This window comes from Paroedura picta, chromosome 17 (genome assembly GCF_049243985.1).
Source record: "Paroedura picta isolate Pp20150507F chromosome 17, Ppicta_v3.0, whole genome shotgun sequence".
Taxonomy (NCBI): Eukaryota; Metazoa; Chordata; class Lepidosauria; order Squamata; family Gekkonidae; genus Paroedura; species Paroedura picta.
In genome coordinates, this window is record NC_135385.1 from 19,915,606 (window position 1) to 19,939,151 (window position 23,546).

Consider the following 23,546-nt stretch of genomic DNA (forward strand, 5'->3'; position numbering starts at 1 on the left):
CACACACACACACAACACGCAGAGGCGCGAGACGACAGAGACAAGGTTAAACCTTCAGCTACACCTGGAAAGGAAACGTCGGCCTGTTAAATGGCAAACGCAGCCCTGTTTGCGGAACGGCCCCTGTGAGGCTGAGATGGGAGGGACAGGCCGGTTCCACGCGCCCGTCGCTGGAGCCTTGGACTTGGCGTGGCGCCAAGAGCAGCCCAGTAACTAAGGAGAGGCTGCACGTGAAGCCGCTCGAAAACTGCAAGCTAAGCTCCCGTGAAAGTTGGGGAAAGGGGGAGGACCGGAGCAGATTTCCTTTTCCTCCGAGCTTTTCGAGAACGGCTTTCTTGTCGCTGATGGGGTCCCAAACCAGCTGCAGCCGGCACTTCCCAAATGCAAGTCCCGGAGCGAGGAGCGGAGGAGAAGAAACAGAAACGGGCCTTCGGAGGCCGAGGGGCGTACGGAACAAGCGGTACTTGGCATGGTCTCAGTCTTAAAGCCAACACATGACTGGGTCAGTGACGAAGAGAGAAGAGCTGGTCTTTTATACCCTGCTTTTCACTCGTCATTCAAAGCGGCTTACAAACACCTTTCCCTTCCTCGCGCCACAAGACACCCTGAGTGAGATCTACGAGAACTGCTCTGCAAGAACTGTGAAGAGAACTGTGACTAGCCCAAGGTCACCAGCTGGCTGCGTAGGTAGGTAGGTAGGTAGGTAGGTAGGTAGGTAGGTAGGTAGGTAGGAAGGAAGGAAGGAAGGAAGGGGAGGGAGGGAGGGAGGGAGGGAGGGAGGGAGGGAGGGAGGAAGGAAGGAAGGAAGGAAGGAAGGAAGGAAGGAAGGAAGGAAGGAAGGAAGGATCAACTGCTCCTCCAAATGACATTCCTTGGGAGCAGGTGGTGAGAGGGCGGGGTACGTTGCAGCATCATGCCCGTGGGCCACATCACCTTTACAAAAAGCCCTGGGGGGCAGGAAGATCAGGCCTGGTCTAGCGACACCTTTCTCCCCCAGGGGCTGTTCCCTTGACCCTTCCCTCCCTCTGCCAATTCTCTTCCACATCCTGCATGAACAGGCCACGGACCTTCAAGGCTTTGGGAAAAGTGTGATGGGAAACCCAGATGGAGACCCAGAGGAAGCCTTTGTGGGCGCAGAACAGGTATACTTCACCAGGGCCTGGAGGCTCCACTGAACGTGAAATTCTCTACCCTCCCCGGTTTCTGTGCAGCATAAGCAACGAGCCCTCCCAGACGTCAGCTGTTACCTGGGAGAGAGGAAGGAGGAGCTGGTGTAGCTGTTTTCTCCGTTGCACAAGCTCTCGGAGAAGAGATCTGCCTCGTTCCCTTCCCCGTAATCCTCAAACTGCTCCTCCCCGCTAATTACGGTGACGATGGCGTGGCCGTTGATGTCCGCGCTCAAGGGGAGGTCCCGGGGATGAGATCTGTCGGAGGGAAACAAGAGTCACCCCAAGGAACAGCCCAAACATACTGCTACCTACGGAAGGAAGGTATGCCGTACCCCATTGTGGTCGCCTCTCCCCTGCGGCAAAGACAGCCCCTCTCAGGCTGCGGCCAGGACTTGGAGGGCGGGAGGAGAAGGATCCGTGGCACAGATTAAGCTTATTCTCCTCCAGATGTCCGAATGACAGAGGCAGGGCAACTTTGGGAAGGCTTCCCTCTGAGGCCAGCCTCACACGCTGCAGGATCTGAGAATTTTACCTGCCTCTCCCCATCCTAGTGCAGCAATAGCACTTGCCAGGACGACCTGTGCACAGCAATAGCACCTGCCAGGACGACCTGTGCACCAGCCAGACCGGACTTGCAAAGCGACAAAGCCAAAATAACAAAACCAGCAGGGCGCGGAAGCGTACGATGACTGGCAGAACCTCATGGTCCCAGGACCGAGAGCTGGTCCTTCCAAAGTTCAGCTGTGACTGCGCTCCAGGAATGCTTAATCCTGTTAAGGGTCCAGAAGCAGGCAGGAGTCCTGTAGCCCTCGACGGCCCACATTCCCGAACGGATCTTTGTCGTCCTCAACTCGCACCTCCCTGCCTGCTTCGTTGTGTCGAGTGCGGCTTTGACACAAGTGCAGACCGCCCCCGGGAATGCCGGGTTTGGGGGCCGATCCACAGCCTGCCCAAAAGCATCGGCCCACTTTCTAAGCCGCATGGCCTCTGTTCCCCACCAGGAGAAAGCTGCGTTCTCCCATCTCACAAGCTCACTGCATGAGGGACGGGACGGGCTGTACTTCCTGAGCCGAGAGGGGAACACTCAACGCAGGCCTGGGCTTCATTCATTCCTCTAGACTAGAGGCAGGCAAACTGTGGCTCTCCAGACGTCCATGAACTACAGTTCCCAGGAGCCCCTGCCAATAGTTTGGCCACCCTCTATCCTAACCCACATCTATCAATCCTGTTTGGCCCTTCAGCTTCGCAGCTGTGGCGTCTCCCTTTCTGGTGCGGCCAGGGCAATAATGCCGCCAAAGCCGGCTCACACGGACACGCTCCCCCATCGCAGCAGCCCCACGCCCCCAGAGAGGATCCCCGTGCAAGAGGCACCTGTACCTACAGGCAGGTGGGCCCAAGACTTCTCGCCATGTTCCCGGGACGCTGATTGGGACGGAGGCAGGCCGGCATGCCTGCCGATTCTCCCCCCGACGCAAAAGGTCCTGACGGCCTCAGCGCTCGGAAGCCGATTAGGGACGGAGGGTTAGCAACCGCCGAAGCCCAGGGCTTGTCAGCAAAGAACGCCCCGGCTGGCAGGTTAATCCCATTCCCCGTCTTAAGCTGCAGGGCCTCCGATGGCAAGCCACCCTTTCAGGCCCGGCTCCCAGCAAGTGAGGCAGGGGGGAAGGACCACCAACTGAAGCCGGCTCTACAGCTGGGCCGCCCTTCTTGCTCCACGATATTGTGATCGCATCAAGGCCTGCACCCCGACAGCGTCACCCGCCCATTCCTTAGCACAAGCCGGTGTGGTTTGTGGCCTTGGCTGGGATACTTATACCCTGCTTCTCTCCCCGGCAGGGACCAAAAGCGGCTTACAACGCCGTTCTCTCCTCTAACCCAGCCTTTCTCCACTTTTTTACCGTCGAGAAACCCCTGAAACATTCTTCAGGCTTTGAGAAACCCCAGAAGTGGTGCGATCGTGCAGAATATTGTTCTGAAGCAGAGCTGTGGACACGCCCACCTGGGGCTCCTCCCCTTCCCACCTCCTCCAGGCCCATCATTGGCCATTTGGGGAGGGGGCAGGTCTGCTCTAACCATTCTACACCACCGTAAGCGAGCTGCCTTGGAATCAGTGACCAGCTTAGCTAGATTCCCAGCAGCAGCGAATGCTTGTAACGTTTAAAGTATGCACAGATAACAGATCGCTTTAGGATTGTCCAGTGGGACCATTGCCCTCACTTCTTTAGCAACATTTCAAAACTAACTCCACGTTTTACTAATCAGTTGCCCTCCTGACCTTTCTCCAAGTCGCTCCGGGCACTACGCAACATTCCTCCCCTCGCTTTTCTCCCCGCAGCTACCTTGCGAGGTAGATGGAGGGAGAGATTATGACAGGCCCCACGTTTCCCCGGCCGGGCTCTCCGACTAGCATCCAGCCCCCACTGCACTCTGCTCTGCTCCAGCAGGGCTTCAGCAGGGAGAGGCACCTACCCGCTCTCCGGTTCCTCGATGGGGTCTGCGTACTCCGAGTGCACGGTCGAGTCGATGGCGCTGTCCGTCTCCACCTCGTCGTGCATCTCGTGGTGCACCAGGGTGCTGGTGTCCTCGTCCGTGAACGTCTCGCACTCGCTGTAGGTGCTCTCCGAGCCCATGTACGCGCTGTCCGTCACCTCGTTGGCCTGGAGGAAGAGCAAAGGCAGAAATAAAGATTGCAGGGTTGTTTGCGTTCCTTCTTTCGCTTGCGTCTCGAACTCCTCGGGCTCTGAAACACGATTTGGTTTGAACGACGCTGGCCATAGAATTGCCCTCCCCGCTAAGTCACATGAGCACGTGAGACTCCCCCTACGTTGAGGCAGACCACTGGTCCATGTAGTTCAGCATCCTCTTCCCGGATTGGCAGGGACTCTCCAGGGACGCCTCAGGAAGTGAAAAGGCTTTTCCCAATATGGCTACCGCAGGTGCTTGTCAACACTGGGGATTGAACCTGGGACCTTCTGCACACAGGACAGGTGTTCCACCACCTGAGCCGGCCACATTCCTCAGCAAGATTCCGGAGGGCAGCCATGCTGGTTTGAAGCAGCGGAACAAAATGTGAGTCCAAAGGCACCTTTAAGACCTTTGAATAAAACTTCGTTGGTCTTAAAGGTGCCTTTGGACTCACATTCCTCAGCAAATCTGGCTCGGCAAGGCCTCCCCTGATGGGCCGCTGCTCTCCAAGGTCTCAAAACGAGGAAGATCTCATTTCACATTTGCTATCTGGAGTCCCTGGAGAGGTCTAGGATTGGCCCTTGGCCCTTCTGCATGCAAAGTGGGTTTTCCAGTGATGATCCCGCAGCCCCTAGAATCACAGAGTTGGAAGGGACCTCCGGGGTCATCAACACCCTGCAGAATGCAGGAAACTCACAGCTCCCTGCCCACCCACAGGGACCCCAATTCCATGCCCCCCCAAACCAGAATCTCTGGCGAATCCAGAATAAATCTGCCTTCTGACTCCAAAGGGGCCATCAGCATGCAAGAAAAGGCCACAAGAGCCAAGCCCCGAGACAACCCCTTCTGCCCACCCCTGCCCCAAGTCACTCTACGCACAGGAAAGAGACCAAGTGCCGATCCACACCTCCCACTTTGCAACCCCAGGGCCTCCCCCCTGGTCTTCCGCACCCTGCTCTCTAGTTGGCAGTCCACTCTGGAAGGGCGGCAGTCACGTGCCAATAGCGAGTCTTCAGGCTGGCGGGGGGGGGGGCAGGAGAATGCTTGCCGGTTGCCCCGAGACACCTGAAGAATTCGTACGCGGGGAAGTCATGCCAGCACAAGGCTGTTCCCTCCTGCCGAAGGGCCCAGGAGTTAATTATTATTTCCAGAAAGCCAAGCAAGACTTGGCGCTTGACGCACAAGAGAGACACAGGCCCTGCCCTTGGGCTCACCAGCTAAAGACGGACACAAGGTGGCCAGGGGAAAGGGAGAGGGGGGAGGGAAAGGAGGCGTGAGAGAGATCGAGCGGAAAACACCAGCGGAAAGGAGCACGTTTTTTTTTTTTTTTTGCAATGCCCCATGGAAAGGAGGCAGCTGCCAGAAGGCAAAGAACTCTGCAGCAAGGGGCAAACAAGTCAAGCCAAGCAAGGGAAGGATCTAGCCGATGTCACCAAGCGGTGAGCACCACCTTAATGGGGGCTGCTTCTTTTTCCCAGATGGCCCAGCTTTGTTTGGTATCACTGAATTTTTTGGAAAGGGAAGCACAGGGGTGCAGACAGCCCTACTCCGCTGCTCTCCAGGAGGACCGCTCCCGTGGCCATGTTGCTAGAATCCACTTGGACCACGAAGGGCTCTGCAAGCTTGGAACAGGGGAACATGTGCTTTGGCTCCTCAAATGAGGAAGCCAAGCGCAGAGAGGAGGGAAGGGCTCGGATAGAGGGAAGAGCGGATTATGAAGGAGGAGCCAGAGAAACCAGAGGCGAGAATCAAGAGGGAGGCCGAAGGGAAAGCAGGGAAGAGAAGCCACACAGTACCGGCGAGGAGCAGAACTGATTGAGCCAAAGAAGTGACCGAGAGTCAGCTAAAACAGAAAGGCTGAGCAAGAAGGTAGGTGGTGGAGGGAGCGGAGAAGTCACAGCTAGCTGTTGGCAAGCCCACAGATGGTTTTCAAGGCCAGAAGTGTTTTGCTACTGCCTGTCTCTGTGTCATGACCTTGGTTTTCCTTAGTGGTGTCTCCTTGCCTAGCTTTCGAAACCAGGCCAGCCTGGGCCACTCCCGGCCGGGGCAAGCAGTAAAGTGGCAGAACTGTCAACGCAAGAGAGAAGCCAACAAGAGAGAAAAACCGGCATTGTGTTATCTGCATTAAGAAAAGCTGCCGGATTTGATGGCTTCTAGAACCGTAGACGTTGCTTCCAGAACGCTTCCGTTTCCATAAGCAGCATAAAAACAAAAAAATGATCCATGTTTTTTCCAGAATACACGTGCAGGAACGACCCATGGGAGAGAGGATCCCTGCTTTGTTCCACCCCAGAGGCTGAAAGCGCACGAAAGATTACTGAAGGGCACCCTTGGCCAGAAACCAGCACTCCTGACAAAACCAAACAGCGACTCTTATCACAAGTTCAAAGAAAAGACTATTTCAGGACAGTACAAGGAGACCTGCTTTGAAAAGAGGTGGGGTTGAGCGAGGCTGGGGCACGTACGGATTCCTTGGGGCTTAATTTTGATTAATTTCTCCACATATGCTCAAAGGGCAAGCCCAAAAAAAAGGCACAGAGGTGATGGGCAAAAATAAAGATGACATTCCATTCGTTTAAACTTCCCGCCACCCTCCCTAAAATGTCGACGTGGGTAGCTCTGCTTACCTGATTGTAATATGGACCGTCTAGGACAGGGGTAGTCAAACTGCGGACCTCCAGATGTCCATGGACTACAATTCCCAGGCTCCTGGGAATTGTAGTTCATGGACATCTGGAGGGCCGCAGTTTGACTACCCCTGGTCTAGGAAAAGGGTGTGTGTGTGTGGGGGGGGAGCCTATAGAACAGGGGCTCCCAACTGGGGATCCAGGTTCCACAAGATCCCCCCGGGGGTTCCTCAGCCTTTCCCAGCAGTTTGGACGGCCGCTGACGCCACTAGATGCCACTGGAGCTCACTCCCCCTGTTGTTCTACAGGCCTAATTTCCTTCTCCACAACAGAAATGGCAAATGATCGATCCATTTGATCGGCTGGCCCCTGCATCTTACTTCCGGACCCACTTCTTGGAAGGGGCCCTGGAGCCTGAGAAACGTTTCAGAGGTTCCCCCATGGTCAAAAGGTTGGAACAGGCTGCTCTACGAAGGGTCCTGGAGAGGGGCCACCTCAATTCAGCTCTTTGCGCTTCCTTCCAGACCAACGTCACGGGCCCCTGCAGCCGACGGCAAAGCCTGCAGAGGTGAGCCGCTCGGACCCACCCACAGCTACCTGCATCTGTTCAAGCCTACTTTTATCTCTATGTCCTGTATTTTCGGACGGCCGTGATTAAGCATGGTTTTGGGGGTTTTCCTGCCGCTGTTGTCCTTCCTGGAATTCGTCACGCTCTGTGATCCAGAACACGGTCACTCGCCAACAGGTATTGCAGCTCTTGTGTCGTTGGGCTGTTATGCCGTACGGTTTGCAAGAAGAAAAGAAGTGCCTGGGGGGTGGGGGGAACCCTGGGCACTGTCTCGCCCACAAAACACAGGCTAGGCCACCCACCTGTGGCCCGTTGCCAAAAAGCTGAAAACGGCAAGCAACTTTGAATGCATTCAAACGTGAGACACTCCGGCAGCACGCCGAGCTCCCCAGAGCCCCGATGAAACATTAAACCCCAAAGACGAGAACATCTCGGGAGACGGACTCCTGCTCCTAATCTTGAAGTCCATTTACCAAAAGGCAGAGCCTCCTCCCCCCCGAAACGCCACAGCCATTCATGCCCCCCCCACCAGCAAAACCGCCTACCTTGGCCCCAGCGCCACCTGCGGCATCTCGGACGAGGCTTGTCGCTGTTTAAAGCCCTTTGCGGAATTCCTCCACGAGGGAAGTTTGCTTTGGTACGGCCACCAGACCTGACCTCAGCACATTCCCACCCAGCCATCCTTCCCCAGATAAATTCTTTCTTTGACCTGACATGTGACACTGGACAATGAATGGGGCTTTTTTTTTGGGGGGGGGAGATCCAGGGGGACAGCCAAGTTTATTTCTCCCACACAGGAAGGGACGGCTTGCAAAGCATGCACACCGCCTTTCCCCGGCTCTGCTCTTCTCCATTGGACCTCGTGAGAGAATTCCGGGCCAGCTACGCTTGTATTCTCTTGGGAATGCTTCCGGAAGCTGTTTGAGGATCGTAGCCTCCAAAGCCACCCGGACAACGGCTCTTGGCTGGCCAAAGCCACTCAGGTGGTCCAGAGAAAGACCTTGAATTCAAGTGGGTCGCCGTGTCGGTCTGAAGCAGCACCCCCAAAATTTGAGCCCGGTAGCACCTTTAAGGCCAACCAAGATTTATTCGAGGCGAAATTCAGGGTGCCCCTCCCCGTGGAGCAAGCATTCAGCTAAGAAGATAAACGAAAATGCAAGAGTTTAAAAAAAATAATTAAATGTGGAACGTGCAGCAGCTGTCAAAAATGATTAAAAAGTCAACCTTCCTCCTTCCACCAATGCTCACGAGGTCGTTGAAGTCACCCGATGCCCCAAAGTTAAGAACCCTCTCTGCTAGTCCTAGACAGATGGCCTTCCCTTCCCCCCAGGATTTTGGGAATTGTCGTTTCAAGGGCACCTTTGCGAGGGAAACAAAGAGGGTCACATCCTGGTGATTTCCTATCAGTTCCTATTTTGTAGCATCTGAGCAACGTCATGCCGTGGCCTTCCTTTGGCCCTCGCCCCCGCGGGCGTTCCTGGGCTAGGTTACCACGAAAGGTCAGGACGACGGCGGACGTTGCCCAACTGGGAAGCCAAGCCGATCCCCACGCCAAAATCCTGAAATTTCTGAACGTACAAGCAGCAGCGTTGAAGCCGAACTACAGGCCCTGCAATCCAATGTTGTGTTTCACAAAGCGGGCCACCAGATAAGCTGAGGACCTCTCCTAAGCAAGGCACAGAGGCGAACAGCTCTCCCACTGTTGCCCCTGGTCACTGCGTCGGAACATGGAGGTTCCCTTTCACCCAAAACAGGCTGGTCCTCAAATCCAGGGGTAGTCAACCTGTGGTCCTCCAGCTGTTCATGGACTACAATTCCCATGAGCCCCTGCCAGCAAATGCTGGCAGGGGCTCATGGGAATTGTACTCCATGAACAGCTGGAGGACCACAGGTTGACTACCCCTGCTCTAATCCCCTTCTGAAACAAACTCTCCCCTTGTTCCCTGATCCGCTAAGTTTTATGTAAATTGCCCTGAGCCTCAGGGGAGGGCGGGGTATAAATATAATTAATTAAATCATAATCATTAAAGAAAACATTACAAGCCATAGTAAAGTGATTTATCCCGCTGAGCCAGCTGTCGGGAGAGCCAGCTGTCAAGACCTTTCCCTGCTTTACCTGCCACCAAAAAAAAAAACCCCAGAAAAAATCCACCTAGGAACTTTTTTTTTAAAAGTCCGTATTACTTCCGTAAACCGCAATCAGGTCTGTGTCACCTGCCGAGCTGAATTTTTCTGAAACGACCGCACAAAAGCCAATAGCGACGGCATTACTGAACCTGACAAAACCCACTGTGCAATGAAACACTCTCTACCTGCACTAGCTTTCTGTTAAACACCTGTGCCGAGCCCTGCTTGCCAAAGAAATGGTTTCACCCTCGGGCAGCTTCTTCCTGGAATAATTCTTTGCACGCCGAACTATTCTGGAGATGCAACTTTTAACCCAGAGGGGGCGAGCCCTTGTGGGACGAACCGCTTCCGGAAAATACCCCCCCCCCAAGTCATCCCCCTACCTCTACCGGCGCCACAGGCTGGGACCGGCCCCTGCCAACTCGGGCTGAACTTCCTGGAGGTGAGGCTCCCAACACCCTTCCGCGCTGGGATCGAGGATCCCGGATTCGATGCAAATCTGGATCGCGGCAACCAACCTGCCCGGCCTCGCCCGGAAGCGGGCTGTGGGGAGCCGGGAGGTGCACGGCGAAGCCCTGGCTGGGAAAGGGAAAAGTCCACCTCTGGAGACGCTCCGTTGAGAAGAGGAGAACGAGAGGAAAAAACACTCCCTTGCTTGCTGCCCAGGACGATGGGGCGGGGGAACGCGAAATCAGGAAGTGTACCGGCCTCGTAAAGCATAGGTCTCTTAACAGAGTTCCTTTTGTTCTTGAACTCCCCAGATAACATACGTGAGCTAATGCAGCCACCGCCCCCCTCCCAAAAATATTTCAGCGGGATGGCTCGACTTGGCTTCGCTCAATGCAAAGCTCTCTTTGGCTTTTGAAGGAGGAAGGAGACAGAGAGAGACAGAGAGACAGAGAGACAGAGAGAGACAGAGAGAGAGAGACAGAGAGAGAGAGAGAGAGAGAGAGAGACAGAGACAGAGAGAGAGAAAGAGAAAGAGAGAGAGAGAGAGAGAGAGAGGAGTACGGATCAAACCCCAACCTGGCTCAAGGGCTCCCCTACCCCGCCCTTTCCCGTAGAGCGTTGAAACCCGTGCAAAAATTAGGCAGGAGGGCTGAGGACTGACAAACAGACAGATCTCTTCGATTATGAAACGTAGGCGGAGAATTTACTGTTCGGCGATACGGAGGTGAGTTGCCGGCTTTAAAGGGAAGAGGCAAAGCCACATGTCGGCCGACTCACAAGCTGCCAACAACTCAGTGGAGCCTCCAGCCTCAGAGGCAGCCTACCTCTTAATGGTGGCTGCTGCAAGATGAACAGGAAGGGAGCGGCTAGCTTCACATCTAGCGCATTTTCATCCCACTCTTCAAAGAAACCAAGTTTCTAAAGCGGCCTTTCTCAACATTTTTACCGCTGAGAAACCCCTGAAACATTCTCCAGGCTTCAGGAAACACCAGCCAATGCTTGATTGTGCAGAATGTGGTTGGGAAGCTGAGCCCATCCCCATCCTACCCCCGCCAGGCCCATCCCTGGACATTTGGAAGGGGGGGGGGTGATCATATCTCTGGATAACTATTTAACAAATTATTAACTTTTGCCCATTTGGGTAACAAAGATGAGCCCACGGGTCAGGTCTGCTGCTACAAAAGGTGACAAGCCCAGGGTCACCCAGCTGGCTGCATGTGGAGGAGTGGGGAATCAAACCCAGCCCTCTGGATTTGAAGCGGTCGCATTTCACCACGACACCAAGGTGATTCTTGGTGATCGCTACCCAACTCCCAGTTACATCCAAAGCTGCCTCTTAGCAGCCAGTCCAAATGTAAGGAATGGGCAGGTTAATTGCCGCCTGACATTCCTCACGTCCTCTGAGCCCACAGGCTGTCTTCAAGTAATCATTTGCAGAAGCTGAAACTTCAGCGGCGACAGGCCATTCTGTGCTCCCTGCCCCCCGGCACGCACACACAACCCTCATTTGTCTTTGGCCTGAGCTGTACCAGATCTGAGCACAGGTGCAGTTTGACGCGAATAGTCCTCCGTTCCAAAAACACCAACCCTGCATGTCGAATACCGAGCACGTTGGCCAGGAGGCTTAGTTAGGCAAACCAGCAGAGAAGAGAGTTCTATGCGCAGGGTTTGGGGGTGGCGCGGAAGAGCGTATTGCGGTGTTTACTCCAATGCAAGGCTAAGATTTCCCCCCCACAGGTATGCAATCCAAAATTTAAAAAAAATTAAAACCTGGGTCATCTTGCATTCACACAGTTAGGTTCAATCTATTATTTCTTTTTGGAGTATAAGATTTCATAGAGGGTACCCTTATATCGTGGTGGCCGAACTGTGACTCTCTGGTTGTCCATGGACAACAATACCAGCAGGGCCTCATGGTAATTGTGGTCCATGGACATCTGGAGAGCCACAGTTTGGCCTCCCTGCTGGCAGGGGCTCCTGGGAATTGTAGTCCATGGACATCTGGAGAGCCACAGTTTGGCCTCCGTGCTGGCAGGGGCTCCTGGGAATTGTAGTCCATGGACATCTGGAGAGCCACAGTTTGGCCTCCCTGCTGGCAGGGGCTCCTGGGAATTGTAGTCCATGGACATCTGGAGAGCCACAGTTTGGCCTCCCTGCTGGCAGGGGCTCCTGGGAATTGTAGTCCATGGACATCTCGAGAGCCACAGTTTGGCCTCCCTGCTGGCAGGGGCTCCTGGGAATTGTAGTCCATGGACATCTGGAGAGCCACAGTTTGGCCTCCCTGCAAGCCAAGTTTGTACTGGCAGAAGACAACGGTGCCAAGACTTTTAGCTGCTGCCCCAGCAGTCGAGCCTGGTTCACTCCTCTGCCCATGGCTCTCTGGCAAACAGGTTTTGTTTCTTTTCTAAGGAAGGATACTCACCTGTTCTGCATGTCGTCGTGTTGACAGGCCACCTGGATGCCGATCGCAAAAGCCCTCTCTGGACAGGTAGACGGACAACCTTTGAACGCTGCCCTACCCTCTTCTGATCCTCTTTAAATGCCTCTGGGCTATTCCAGCTATTTGCTGCCTAACTTTTTTAAAAGGTTAAGCTTTCTTAGCTGACCCCCAGTTAAATATATACACGTGATTATGCCCATATTGCCAAACCTCGCCAAGGACATCCAAATGTACCGAATCACAGTTCAACCCTCCATGACCAACTGTGCGGGAAAAGTGGGGTGCAATTTTTTTTTATTCTTGCAAAAACGGATGGGCCACCAGATATTCTGCCCCTGAACGTGGAAGCTTCACTTAGCGACTGTGGCTAACAGCAGTTGATAAAGCGAGCCTTTTTGAGCCTTCTTGAACTCCGTCTGAATAGTTCCAGGGAACAGAATCACGCAAAATGCCTGAATTTGGACCAGCCGCCAATTGCCTTTCAATCTCCAGCTCTCCACAAAATCATGACGCTACAAATCGGACGAGCCAGAAGAACGCACGGGAAGCTACCTTATCCTGAATCGGACCACTGGCCCATCAAGGTCAGTACTGGCTCCTCTGACTGGAAGCAGCACCCCGGAGTTTCAGGAAATAATCGCTCGCATCACCAAATCCCAGTCCTTGGAGAGGCCGGGGATTGAACCCGGGTGCTGAATGCCAGACAGGGGTCCTGCCGCTGAGCAATGGACCTCAATTTCAGCGCTACCTACTCAGGCTGGCAGCTGCTCTCTAAGATCTCAGCTTGAGGTCTTCCACATCACCCCCTGCACGGTCCTTTCAACTGGAGCTGCTGGGGATTGAACCTGGGACCTTGGGCATGCTGAGCCGAAGCTCTACTGCCGAGCCACAGCCCTGGTGATTAAGATCTGCCAGTAAGTCATGGCTGCTTCCGAAACGCTGCTCTCACAGCATTTCGCTTCCCCTCCGGGCCACACTGCATTCTTCCTTTGCGTGAACCGCATATTACACGGCATCGAAGGCAACAAAAAAAAAGAAATCAGGGACTCCAGCAAAGGATATGCCCCCGCGGAGGGGAAAGGCTCACAACCCATGCAAACATGCACCCGAGAAAGATATAATAATATTAAAGGGACAGAAGAGGGCGTATTTGCATCTCCCTACCTCAAAGGCGACAAAGTCATCGAAGTCGTCCTGACAGGCAGACGGAGACTCCTCCTCCTCCTCCGGCATATAACCCATGGCACACAGCTGGCCGTCGGGATCCGCTGCAAAAAAGGAGGAAGAGGAGAAGAGCAGAGCAGCGTTACAGGAGAGGAAGGCCTTCCGGATCATTGGTGCCTTGGAGCTCTTTGCCTCTGGTCACCCCTCAGGCCAGGTAACGGAGAGCAAGTCTTTGAGAAGCGTCAGGGGGGAGGGAGAGAAAAAAGAGAGTCCTGCCGGCTACAGGCAGGTTTCTCACGGACGCTCTCCCTTGAATGGAGCCGCAGCTCTGCCTGGCCTCCTTCCAGCAAGCCTCTGCCGGGGACGGGTAACCCTGCCGCATCCCTGCGTCAGACGGGAGCAGCAGAGGCGCTCCTGGTGCACAGGGAAGCCACCTGGCTCTGAGGGGCTTACGGACGACAGCAATTCTCAGGAAGACCTGAAGCTGAGATACCCTAAGAGATGCATCCCGATGTCACACGCCACGCGTGCCAGGCATAAGGACGATCTGCTTGCTGTACTTGCGGGCAACAAGCACCAAGCACAAATGAAAGGCAGCCTGGCTCTGGTACAGCCTTCGGAGCGTGATTCACTGCAATGGCCAAGCGCAGGGAGCTGGGCAGGGGGTCTAAACTGAGCTGGAAGCATCTGAGCTCCGGACGTCTTGGAGAAATGCGGTCCAGAAGGAAGACGGCCGGGCCGCTTTCCGGAACTAGCATTTCTGCAATCCTGCTCCTCCAGGAAAACCTCGCTGTCATGGTTTAAGGGGAACGTTACACTTGGCTTTCAGTGTTGCTAGCTACCTGACACCTCCCGTGTCCAGGGCAGCTCTGGAAAGTTGGCTTAGGGCTCAGTTGGGTCGATCTAACTCCTTCCTCAATTCCCCCCCTCCCACCTCCGCTCTCTTGGTTTCCTTTCACCTGTATTTACAACCGGCCATCACATATGCCCATTCCCACCCCCTGGGAACTTGGTCTTATGCATCAGCTTCCTTGGCTCACAGAGAGGTGACAAAACAGCCAGCTGCTGACTATCCCCCATCCGGGGAAGGAGACTGGATGTGTCAAGAGTTCACGCCTAAAAGATCAAAGGCCTCCCCTATGTGAACCACTGTTCCCGCCTAAACCCCCAGACCTATATAAGACTGGGGAGAATTGTAAATCCATGTCTCTGTCGATAGCTACTGCTCCTGTCTCTGTGTGTTCTGCTTTGCTTTGTGGATATTCTCAATAAAGACGCCCTTTCCTTTTACAATCTGTGGAATTGTGTTGGAATTTTGTCTGAGAGGAGGTCTCTTCCCCGCACTGGAATCCTCAAGTTGTGACACTACTGCCACACGCACACAACAGCCAACAACAGAGTCACCACTGAAAACACAATTTTTTGGGGGGAGGGGGGATCATTCGGATTTTTGCAAGGCAATTCCATTTCAAAGAATTTCCTAAACTCCCCGTTAAAATCATTTAAGGGCTGCCCACTGCCCCCGGTATTCTATTCATAGTAATTTGGGTTTCCGTGCCATAGAGTAGCAGGGGGTCACTCTGGAAAAACCAATTTTGCTCTTTTTGGCCACATCGCTTTCCCCTGGAGAGGGAAACCCCCATTCCATCAGGGTTGGCACGTGCCAGCCTGACACATGGGCCTCGTCCAACCTGGGCGTGGGGCTGCCAGCAGCCCTAAGCGACACTGACAAGAGAAGCTCAGATTCAGTCGTGCAGCGCCGCAAGGTCTCCTGCAAGAATGGCGTGGGGGATGTTCGTCCAAGGACCCGAGCGTGCATTAAAGCAGCTGATCTTGTGGATCACCCCTAAGCCCCTTTCCCGTGGATTCTTCAGGCTGATCGGATACCCCGATGGAGAACAGCACTGGAAGCTGCGAGGGGGTGGACCAAGGCAGAGGGACACACGGGAAACTGCCAGAACGCCCACCCGAGGCAGGCATGGAGAAAAGGAGACAGCGTGACACCACCTTACAAAGCTAACGAGGCGTCGTCCGGTTTTGTCGACAGAGAATGCCAACAATGGCTCATACCGAGGAACGGAGGAGAATTTTCCCGAGAAAAAGGCGAGTCACCTTGGCAGCATGGGCTAGCCACAGCTCTCAAAAAGCTAGCTGGATTCTCTGCCAACGGCTCCCAGATGTAATTCGAGTGGATGCTTTTTTTTTCTTTTGCGACTCCGAGCAGCCCGACGCGGTTGGCCCGCTCTCCCAAATTAGGACTTGGCGCTCTATTGTCCGCCGCTCTTACGTCGACTGGATTTATAATCCGTCAGACAAAACGGGCGGTTGCCGAATTGGGCTTTTGTGTGAGCGTGCCGCACCCGGGAAGAGAGGCGCTTGAACAAAGAAGAAAAGCCCGTTATGCAAATTAAACTATTCAGCAGATGTCAACGGCCACCGAATCCGACTTGTAAGCATGGGGAGGCAAGGTTACGGCTGGGTCTCAGCCAAGATCCATTAGCTGCTCCTGCCAGTACAAACTGTCCCCGTGGACAAAGAACTGTATGTTGTCCTGGGTAACTGGGTCTCACAGTGTTTAGACCGAAACATCTTCATGTTTAGACTGATGCGTCCTCATTGTTGCTTACTGCTGTGGATGACAATTTCATAGGGAAGCAGGCGTTAATGTGCATTAGAATGGCCAGATTAGAACCTGTACTAAGATAAGATGTCCGATGTCCCTATCCGGCCCTGGAGGGTCCATTATTCTGAATTCGAGAATTAATGCAATTAACTTGTGGAGTTTGTTCACAAGTTTAGAACAATGGACCCCTCCCCAATAGGAACACAAGATTCATACTTCTCTACAAATGCTAATTTTCTGCCCTGCAAGCCATGTTAACGCCGTGTTAACACGAGCCGTGCCTTGCAGTGATAAACTGGTTTAACTAAATGAACCTGTACACTTCCTTACTCGCAGCCTTGCTACTCGGTAATGCTGGCAGAAGGGTCTCTAAGCACTGGGGTAGATTTCCAAGCCCCAAAGAAGAAGCTTGGAAATTTATATTCTGCCCCATTCAGGGTAGATTCTGTAATTTCTGTAATCGGAGCCCTACTACACTGCTTGTTATGTGTTTAATACTATTGATTGCATTGACCTATGCTGTGTGTAATCCACCTCGAGAAAGGCAGACTAGCCAGAAAATAAATCATTAACCTGCCTTGAGCCTCAGCAGGAAAGATGCACTGGAAGGAACGTGAATCATCCACGAATGACAGCTTCAGCCCTATAGGCCGGCCGGACCTCCACCTATTGCTCTGAGGGGCCTTTTTAGCTTCATCCAGGTGTACATTCCCCCCACCCCCAACTAATTGAAAATGTCCCCTGCGATTGAAAGAGATTAATACGCACACCGTTTTATAAACTGCGGAACAAAAAGAGGAAACAGCCTCAAAACATCAACGCGAGTGGGGAAAATCTGTCTCGGGCTGCTTCTGCATGGAAGGGTGTTTTCCATATAGGTCCAGGTATGGGAGGAGGAGGAGGTGTTCTCCTGACACCCTGGCTGTTGGTAGAGCAAAGAGAAAAGCCAGGCTCAGGGCAGCCGGCCCCAATTCTGCGCCCGATTCCTTTATTCCCTCGGTGTGGCTCTCCCCCCCCCCTCCCAGCACATGGGCCTATTGTGGACCCCAGAGGTTGCTATGGAGACCGGGCCTGCCACGGCCTGGGACACAATAGGGGCCCTCAAGCGATCCAAATTCCTGTCCAAATCAGCATTGTTCTTTGAAACCGGCACAGGCGCAGAGAGAGAACCCTTGGCTTCCCCATTAGGGATGGCAAACCTGGCATCTCCTCCTTGCTAGCGGCACGGGGTTCCTGACACACTCGGAAGAGACACCCTCTCATACCTAAAATAGCTGGGTCAATATAGCCTTTGCATCTCTCCATGGCTTATGCATGTTACTCCCTGCTTCCAGAGAGAATAAGAAGAGTTGGTACTTATATATCACTTTTTCTCTTTCCGAAGGAGTCTCAAAGCGGCTTACAATCCCCTTCCCTTTCCTCTCTCCGCAACAGGCACCCTGTGGGGTGGGTGAGGCTGAGAGAGCCCTGATATTACTGCCCGGTCAGGACAGCTTTCTCAGTGCTGTGGCAAGCCCAACGTCACCCAGCTGGCTGCATGTGGCGGAGCGGGGAATCAAACCTGGCTCGCCAGATTAGAAGTCCGCACTCCTAACCACTACTCCAAGCTGGGGTCCCGAACAGTCAAATCATTTCTGTTCACCCTGAGAGCCAGTGTTCAGGCCCCACCCCCAAGGATGACAGGTAGGAATCTCTGAGCTTAGGTACCACACCTCGTTATCCTGCTTATGGGGAGAAATTTGATCACAAAATTAGGTCGCAGAAGTTGATCCCCGAAAAAAGCCACGAGAGGTTTCCTGGTTCTGCACTGCCGTATCTCTATACCACGCGTCTTATCAGAGGTACCAGATTTTATTTGGGTTTTGTTCCAGGGGCTCGCCTCTGAAAGCCAGGCCCACAGGAGGGCGAAGAGGCAGCAGAAGAGGCGGGCAGGTAGGATTTAAGGAGGCAGAGGGGGCCGAGAGCTGAGATCCAAAGGAGAGAGACCCCCAGCAAAGGGGGGGGGGGATCACACGCCATGGGCCAGAGCTTGCAAAAGCAATGCACTGGTCAACCCTTTCGCCCTCCGCTTCACATACAGCCGGCCTGGAACAATAGTGGCTTTCAGGAGTGCCAAGTCAGCCGTGGGAGTGCGTTATTGGCCATGGTGCCTCAAAGAACAAATTCCCAGTGGCTCCAACAGAACGGTTTGTGGGGCTGAGCACAGGGGCGAGCTTTCATTCCCACGGGGCAGTGGGGACAGGGCCAGACAGGCAGAAAGAGGTCTGTCACTGCCACGGCAACAGCACCGCTGACCTTCGTGTTGAGCCATGCTATGCGTCTGTCGGACACGAGACAGTCTGAAAAATAAAGAGTCCGGATCTGGGGAGGTGAAATGCAGATAAAGCTTAAGCAGGCAAACAGCCACAAGCACTAGAAAAGAGCCAGAGTCCAGCAGCACCGTAAAGGCTAACAAAACTGGCGGGAGGATTTGAACTTCCCTGAGTCACTGCTCACTTCTTTGGACAAGGGCTGTACTTTGTCTTCCGGGTTCCATACACGGTCTCTATACACGGGCCTTCTCACATCCCAGGGCCAAAATGGACAAGGGTAACCCATGGATGGATGGATGATGGGATGGGAGGGTGGGTAGGTGGAAGGAAGGAAGGAAGGAAGGAAGGAAGGAAGGAAGGAAGGAAGGAAGGAAGGAAGGAAGGAAGGAAGGAAGGAAGGAAGGAAGGAAGGAAGGAAGGAAGGAAGGAAGACTACATGCATACTGATGTGTAGCCCTAACCGATGTGTAGCCCTAATTAAAAACTTGTAGAGGTTTCTGCCCAGTGTATGCAGATTAGCCCCTCCCCCTCCCAAATCTTCCAAACCTACAAGAGGAAAAAGAAATCTTGATGCAGCCGCAGCCTCACAGCTACGCATCTGACTAGCTGTTCCGTTGCCCCCATTTCAGCCCGGCAGCCATTAAAGCAAACCGGCATTCTTGTGACGAACTTCTTCTAACTAGGTCAACGTGTCGGATCGTCCGCCAGGCAGCTTTGGGGCTTGCAGATAACGGCTCAGCTCAGACGGGAGAGGCAGCAGCGAGCAAGATGGCTGGAGGAAAGAAAAAGCCCACCGGGATATCAGCAGAACTGGAAATCGTGACGCAGCATCATGTGTGAACATTAACCTAATGTTTAGCAGAGGAACACATTCCCATATCGGTCTGATGACGAACAGCAGTAAGGCGGAATACTTCCAAACGGGAGGGGGGGATACTTAAAAAAGGAGCACCTAGCACCTGTCTGCACATCTGAGCTGCTTTGAAGGGACTTCAAGGCAACCAGAATAGCATCTGAGCTCTCGGGAGATGCTGGGTGGCATTTGGGGTTGCCTGGGCAACCCACTGAATCACCAAGGCCTTCTGCTCCTTGAAGCAGAGATCGTGCCAGCCAGTCCCCATCCTCACCCAAGGGCTGGGCAAAAGGAGTAATGCGCATGGGAGTAAATATTCATTTAGAATAGCAGGACTTACTTGAGAGGTTACCTGCCCGGGCTAACATCTCCTGGTTTCGAAACTTTTTTGAACCCCTGCTTTCTACTCCCCGTGGATTCTCGCAGAGAGCAGAAAGCAGGGGCTGCCAGAGGTCAAACCTCCCATCCTGAGAAGGAATGAGGCAAGGAGCTTAGAAACAGAGGAGGGAAGAAGAGGACCGGAACGAAAATGAAAAGAAAAGTAAGTCCCGGATCAGAGAGAAGGTGGAGAGAAGGTGGAGAGAAGATGATGGCTTGAAATTCCTGACCGAGATCTCCCCAGACCTGGTCAGATCCTCTAATGATACCTGTTCTACTTTATTCACACAGAGTGAAGGAGATGGAGACAACAGCGAACCAACCTCCGTTTCTGATCGCCGAGATTCCGCGATAGAAGTCTTCAAAGCTGATCACTCCGAGGCCGGCGGGGTCCAAAAACTTGGTCAAGTCTTCCACCTGCAGTCACAGAGACAGCAAAACAGCGTTACATCGCCGGAGCCCAGATTCTTTTGATTCGGCATCCGACTTTGAGACATGGTACGGAGGCCGCTAGGGACAAAAACAGACGGATCCTGACTTTTTTCACTCGTTTCCACCTTGTGGCTGCGGCCCAGACTCGCCATTAGCTTTTTCGGGACTCGAAGGCTTGGGTTTCCAGAGGAAGCCATAGAGCGGCCACTTAACAAAAGGCTCGCATCCAAGGTCCACGGGAGAAGGAGCACTTAATTAAACAAGAGAAAGCATTGCTTTTTTAAATAAATTGGCAAGAAGAATCCAGGTTGGCTCAGCCTTGTGACTAAAGCTGCAATGGAATGCGCATACTCACTTAGAATAGCAGGACTTACTTGAGAGTATACCTGCATCTCAAGGGCTAACATCTCCTGGTTTCAAAACTTTTTTGAACCCCTGCTTTCTACTCCCTGTGGATTCTCGCAGAGAGCAGAAAGCAGGGGCTGCCAAACCGCTGAGCCATGGGATCACCACCCAGCGGTTTGGCTTCAACGGCTCTGAACATCAACGTCGTACAAATCCAACTGTACTTCTTTGGGGCAAGATTGTTTCCCCCACCTTGCCAGAAACAAATCACATGGGAAAGTTTAGCCAATAGTCGCAGGAGACCACTCTGGGCCTATCCCGTTTGTAAAAGAAAGTATGTTACAGCTACGAGTGGAAGACAGGAAGCCCCAACCTTGCTCCGTAAACCCTTCAGGATGACAAATGTTCCAACGTAGCCTTGTAGGAATCCTGGGTCACTTGCCCAGTCGGCACAGGGAAAGCGGGGAAATTCAAACAGGGCCAAGATTTACAATCACAACATTCCAAGGTGCAAACCTGGCAAGAGAGGTATGCCAAAGCCTCTGTCAGGTACCCAAAACCTTTTCCGTGAGCCTAATTTTAGCAGTAGCTGTTTTGAAGTTGCCGCTTCCTTTACGGGGTATTCACACCAGGCAGCATGCTAACCATCTGGGCTGCTGAAGCAGCAATTTTAAGGCCTGGGGGAGTTGAACCGACAAAGGCGCCCCTCTCCACCCCTTGTGGCAATTTTTGCTGTCAAGAAAACGCAACTTGGGGAGGAAAGAAAGCCCCAGAAAAACAGGAAGTTGCTCAGGGGTGCGTGTGTGGGTGTCCAGAAAAACGACAAACAAACGGGCACCATTATGTGAAATTAAAATTATAAGCATTAAGAACGCCACCGTCAGCCACACCGGATGTTACTGAAGGTTCATTTAACCTGCTGGCTCAGCAGATCTGAGCATCTGAGCCGATGCAGGGCGAATTGCCTCTCCCACATGTTGCTGACACCCTTCCTGCGACAGTTCACACGGGCGCTTTCATGGACACGAAATAACACACTTTCGATCCTTCAATGCATGTGGCGACTGGATTTGACTGTGCGGAACGGCAAGATATCCTTGAGGACCAAGGCTGAAGTGGATTGAAACGGTGTTAAAGAGCATGCGCGAAAGAAAACGGGGTCTCCCCCTCCCTGATTTTATCTTCAAGACAACCCTGTGAGGTAGGAATGGCTGAGAGTAGGGTTGCCAGCTTCCCCAGGCAGTGGTGATCTTGGGTTACTTGTCCCTCCTCCCCAATCCAGCTTGGATTTGGGGATGGATCCAGGGGAGTACAGAAACCCTGTTGGGATATAATGCCACAGAACATGGGTCTCCAGACGTCCATGGGCTACAATTCCCATGAGCCCCTGCCAGCAGGGGCTCATGGGAATTGTAGACCATGGACACTTGGAGGGCCACCGTTTGGCCACCCTGCCACAGGAGATGAGCTGTCATTCTGGGGGACTCTCAAGTCCCACACAGAGGTGGGCCCAAATTCCTCCAGCAAACTCACTATAGCGGACGGGAGGGTGGGGGGGATCTGAACTTGGACTAGCCTCAAAATCCTAGTCGGATATCCTAGCTGCCACTCCAAATTAGCCCTTGCTCATAGGATGCTAGATTTGAGTCCAGCAGCATCTTAAAGACCAACAAGATTTTCAGAGCATGCCCTTTTTAACAACTCTTCCAAGATGGCTTCCAGGCCGGCAAAAGCACCGGCATCGAAAGTGTTGTTTTCTTCCCGCCCCCGAACTATCAATTAATCAGAAGCAACTTTTTATCCTGGGGAGGGCTTCTCTTGGTCAGCAATGGAACCCACCCAAATGCCGCGACTAATTGAGAAACTATTTGGGTCAAGAAGCGGCCAGCAATTTGATGCACCGCTTGCTAAAAATAATCCGGCGGAAAACTCTAAAAAGAAAGCATCGAGGCAGCTTTCACCCGTAAAAGGTGGCCCACCACTGAACTAATGAGGCGGAAAACTAGAACGGGGAATGCTTCCGTCCTACATATTGTTCCTTCGTGAGCCGCCCAGTCTCGGCCTCCTACGTGAATCAGGCTGCAGCCATCCTGCTCCAGAGAGACGTTGTCGTACGTTTGCACATTCAAGGGCCAGAGGAAGAGGGCCATTCCCCCCAAAAGCAAAAGGCAGCATTCAGGAACTTTTATGCATCTGGAGAGGCAGGACGGACTCAATGCTCCTCGCAATGCTCCTTATGTGGCGTATTTCTAGCATTGAGCAGGCACCAAACAACGTCTAACCTTTACAACAGTGCAGCAGTGTAGGCCAGTGGACTTATATACTGCAGATGGTGGGCTGCCCAAAGGACAGGTGTGTGTAGAGGGGACCCACATGCCGCGTCACCTCGGTATGACAACAAATCTGTTCACGGTAATTTGTTCTTTTTAAAACGAGATTCCACTGATAAAACGCACTTAGGCGCTCAAGTCAATAAACAAACAGAAGCAAGCCACCTGGCCCCTCTTCGCCTCTTGCAGGTACGTAAACATCTCCCATATGGCAGCACCCGGCGTAATCAGATATTGTTCTGCTTTAAACCAGTTTTCCCTTCGGAGGGGGGAAATGTCTGCGGCATAAAAGCTCCTGGCCCGTAAGCGTCAAGCGGAAGACAGGAAGCAGCAAGGACAGACAGGAAGCAGACATGAACCAGCCCTTTCAAATATCCCTTGGCTCCTTTTTACAAATTAATCCAGGTTTGTTTTTTAAAACTAACGGAGGCTATTCTGCCACAAAGATCTTCTTTCTCTGTAAACTAACAACCCTCCACGTGGGGCCCACAATGTGCTTCCTTCTTCCCCGAACCAGACCCAACCCCCTTCATTCAAAAGGGAAATGCTCTCTGCCCATGCCCTTTGTCAGAATTCAGTCTCAAAAGGTTTGGGGACCGCTGTCTTAGACTGACACGCTCATTGCTGCATGGCTACAGCATTTCTTAGTTTTGTGCAAGATGAGAGTTTGGTGCCCCAGCTAAACACTCCCATCACAAAATCCCGTAGCTGAAAGCCAGCATGGTAGTGTTTAAAGAGCAGCAAATGTTAGTCTGGAGGACCAGGTCTGACTCCCCCACTCTGCCACATGCAGCCAGCTGGGTGACCTTGGGCCAGACTCAGGTCTCTTAGAGCTGTTCTTACAGAGCAGTTCTCTCAGAGCTTTCTCAGCCCCACCTAGCTCACAGGGGATTTGTAGTGGGGAGAGGAAAGGGAAGGCATTAGTAAGCTGATTTGGGACTCCTTCGGGCAGTCTGCCGTCTTACGGGCCTCCCTCCACCTCCTCCTTCTTGGCTGCCCCGAATTTGACATCACCTCCAGTCTGGGGTAGCAGGTGTGGGATG

General features: G+C 53.2%; 1 protein-coding gene across 6 annotated transcripts in view; it reads right to left on the reverse strand.

The window, feature by feature from the left end:
• The window catches only part of RAB11FIP3 (RAB11 family interacting protein 3), a 57,908-nt gene that overhangs the window by 16,466 nt on the left and 17,896 nt on the right, over positions 1–23,546 (reverse strand). For 4 of the 6 annotated variants that reach the window (XM_077316945.1, XM_077316946.1, XM_077316948.1 and 1 more), the window contains exons 2-5: positions 19,720–19,813; positions 13,231–13,334; positions 3,639–3,826; positions 1,248–1,424 (exon numbers count right to left, since the gene is read on the reverse strand). In XM_077316945.1, coding sequence (XP_077173060.1) covers positions 1,248–1,424; positions 3,639–3,826; positions 13,231–13,334; positions 19,720–19,813 — 563 coding nt within the window. Of the gene's footprint in view, positions 1–1,247; positions 1,425–3,638; positions 3,827–9,559; positions 9,862–13,230; positions 13,335–19,719; positions 19,814–23,546 lie in introns of those variants that run through there. The other 2 variants (XM_077316951.1, XM_077316950.1) reach the window with 2 other exon arrangements.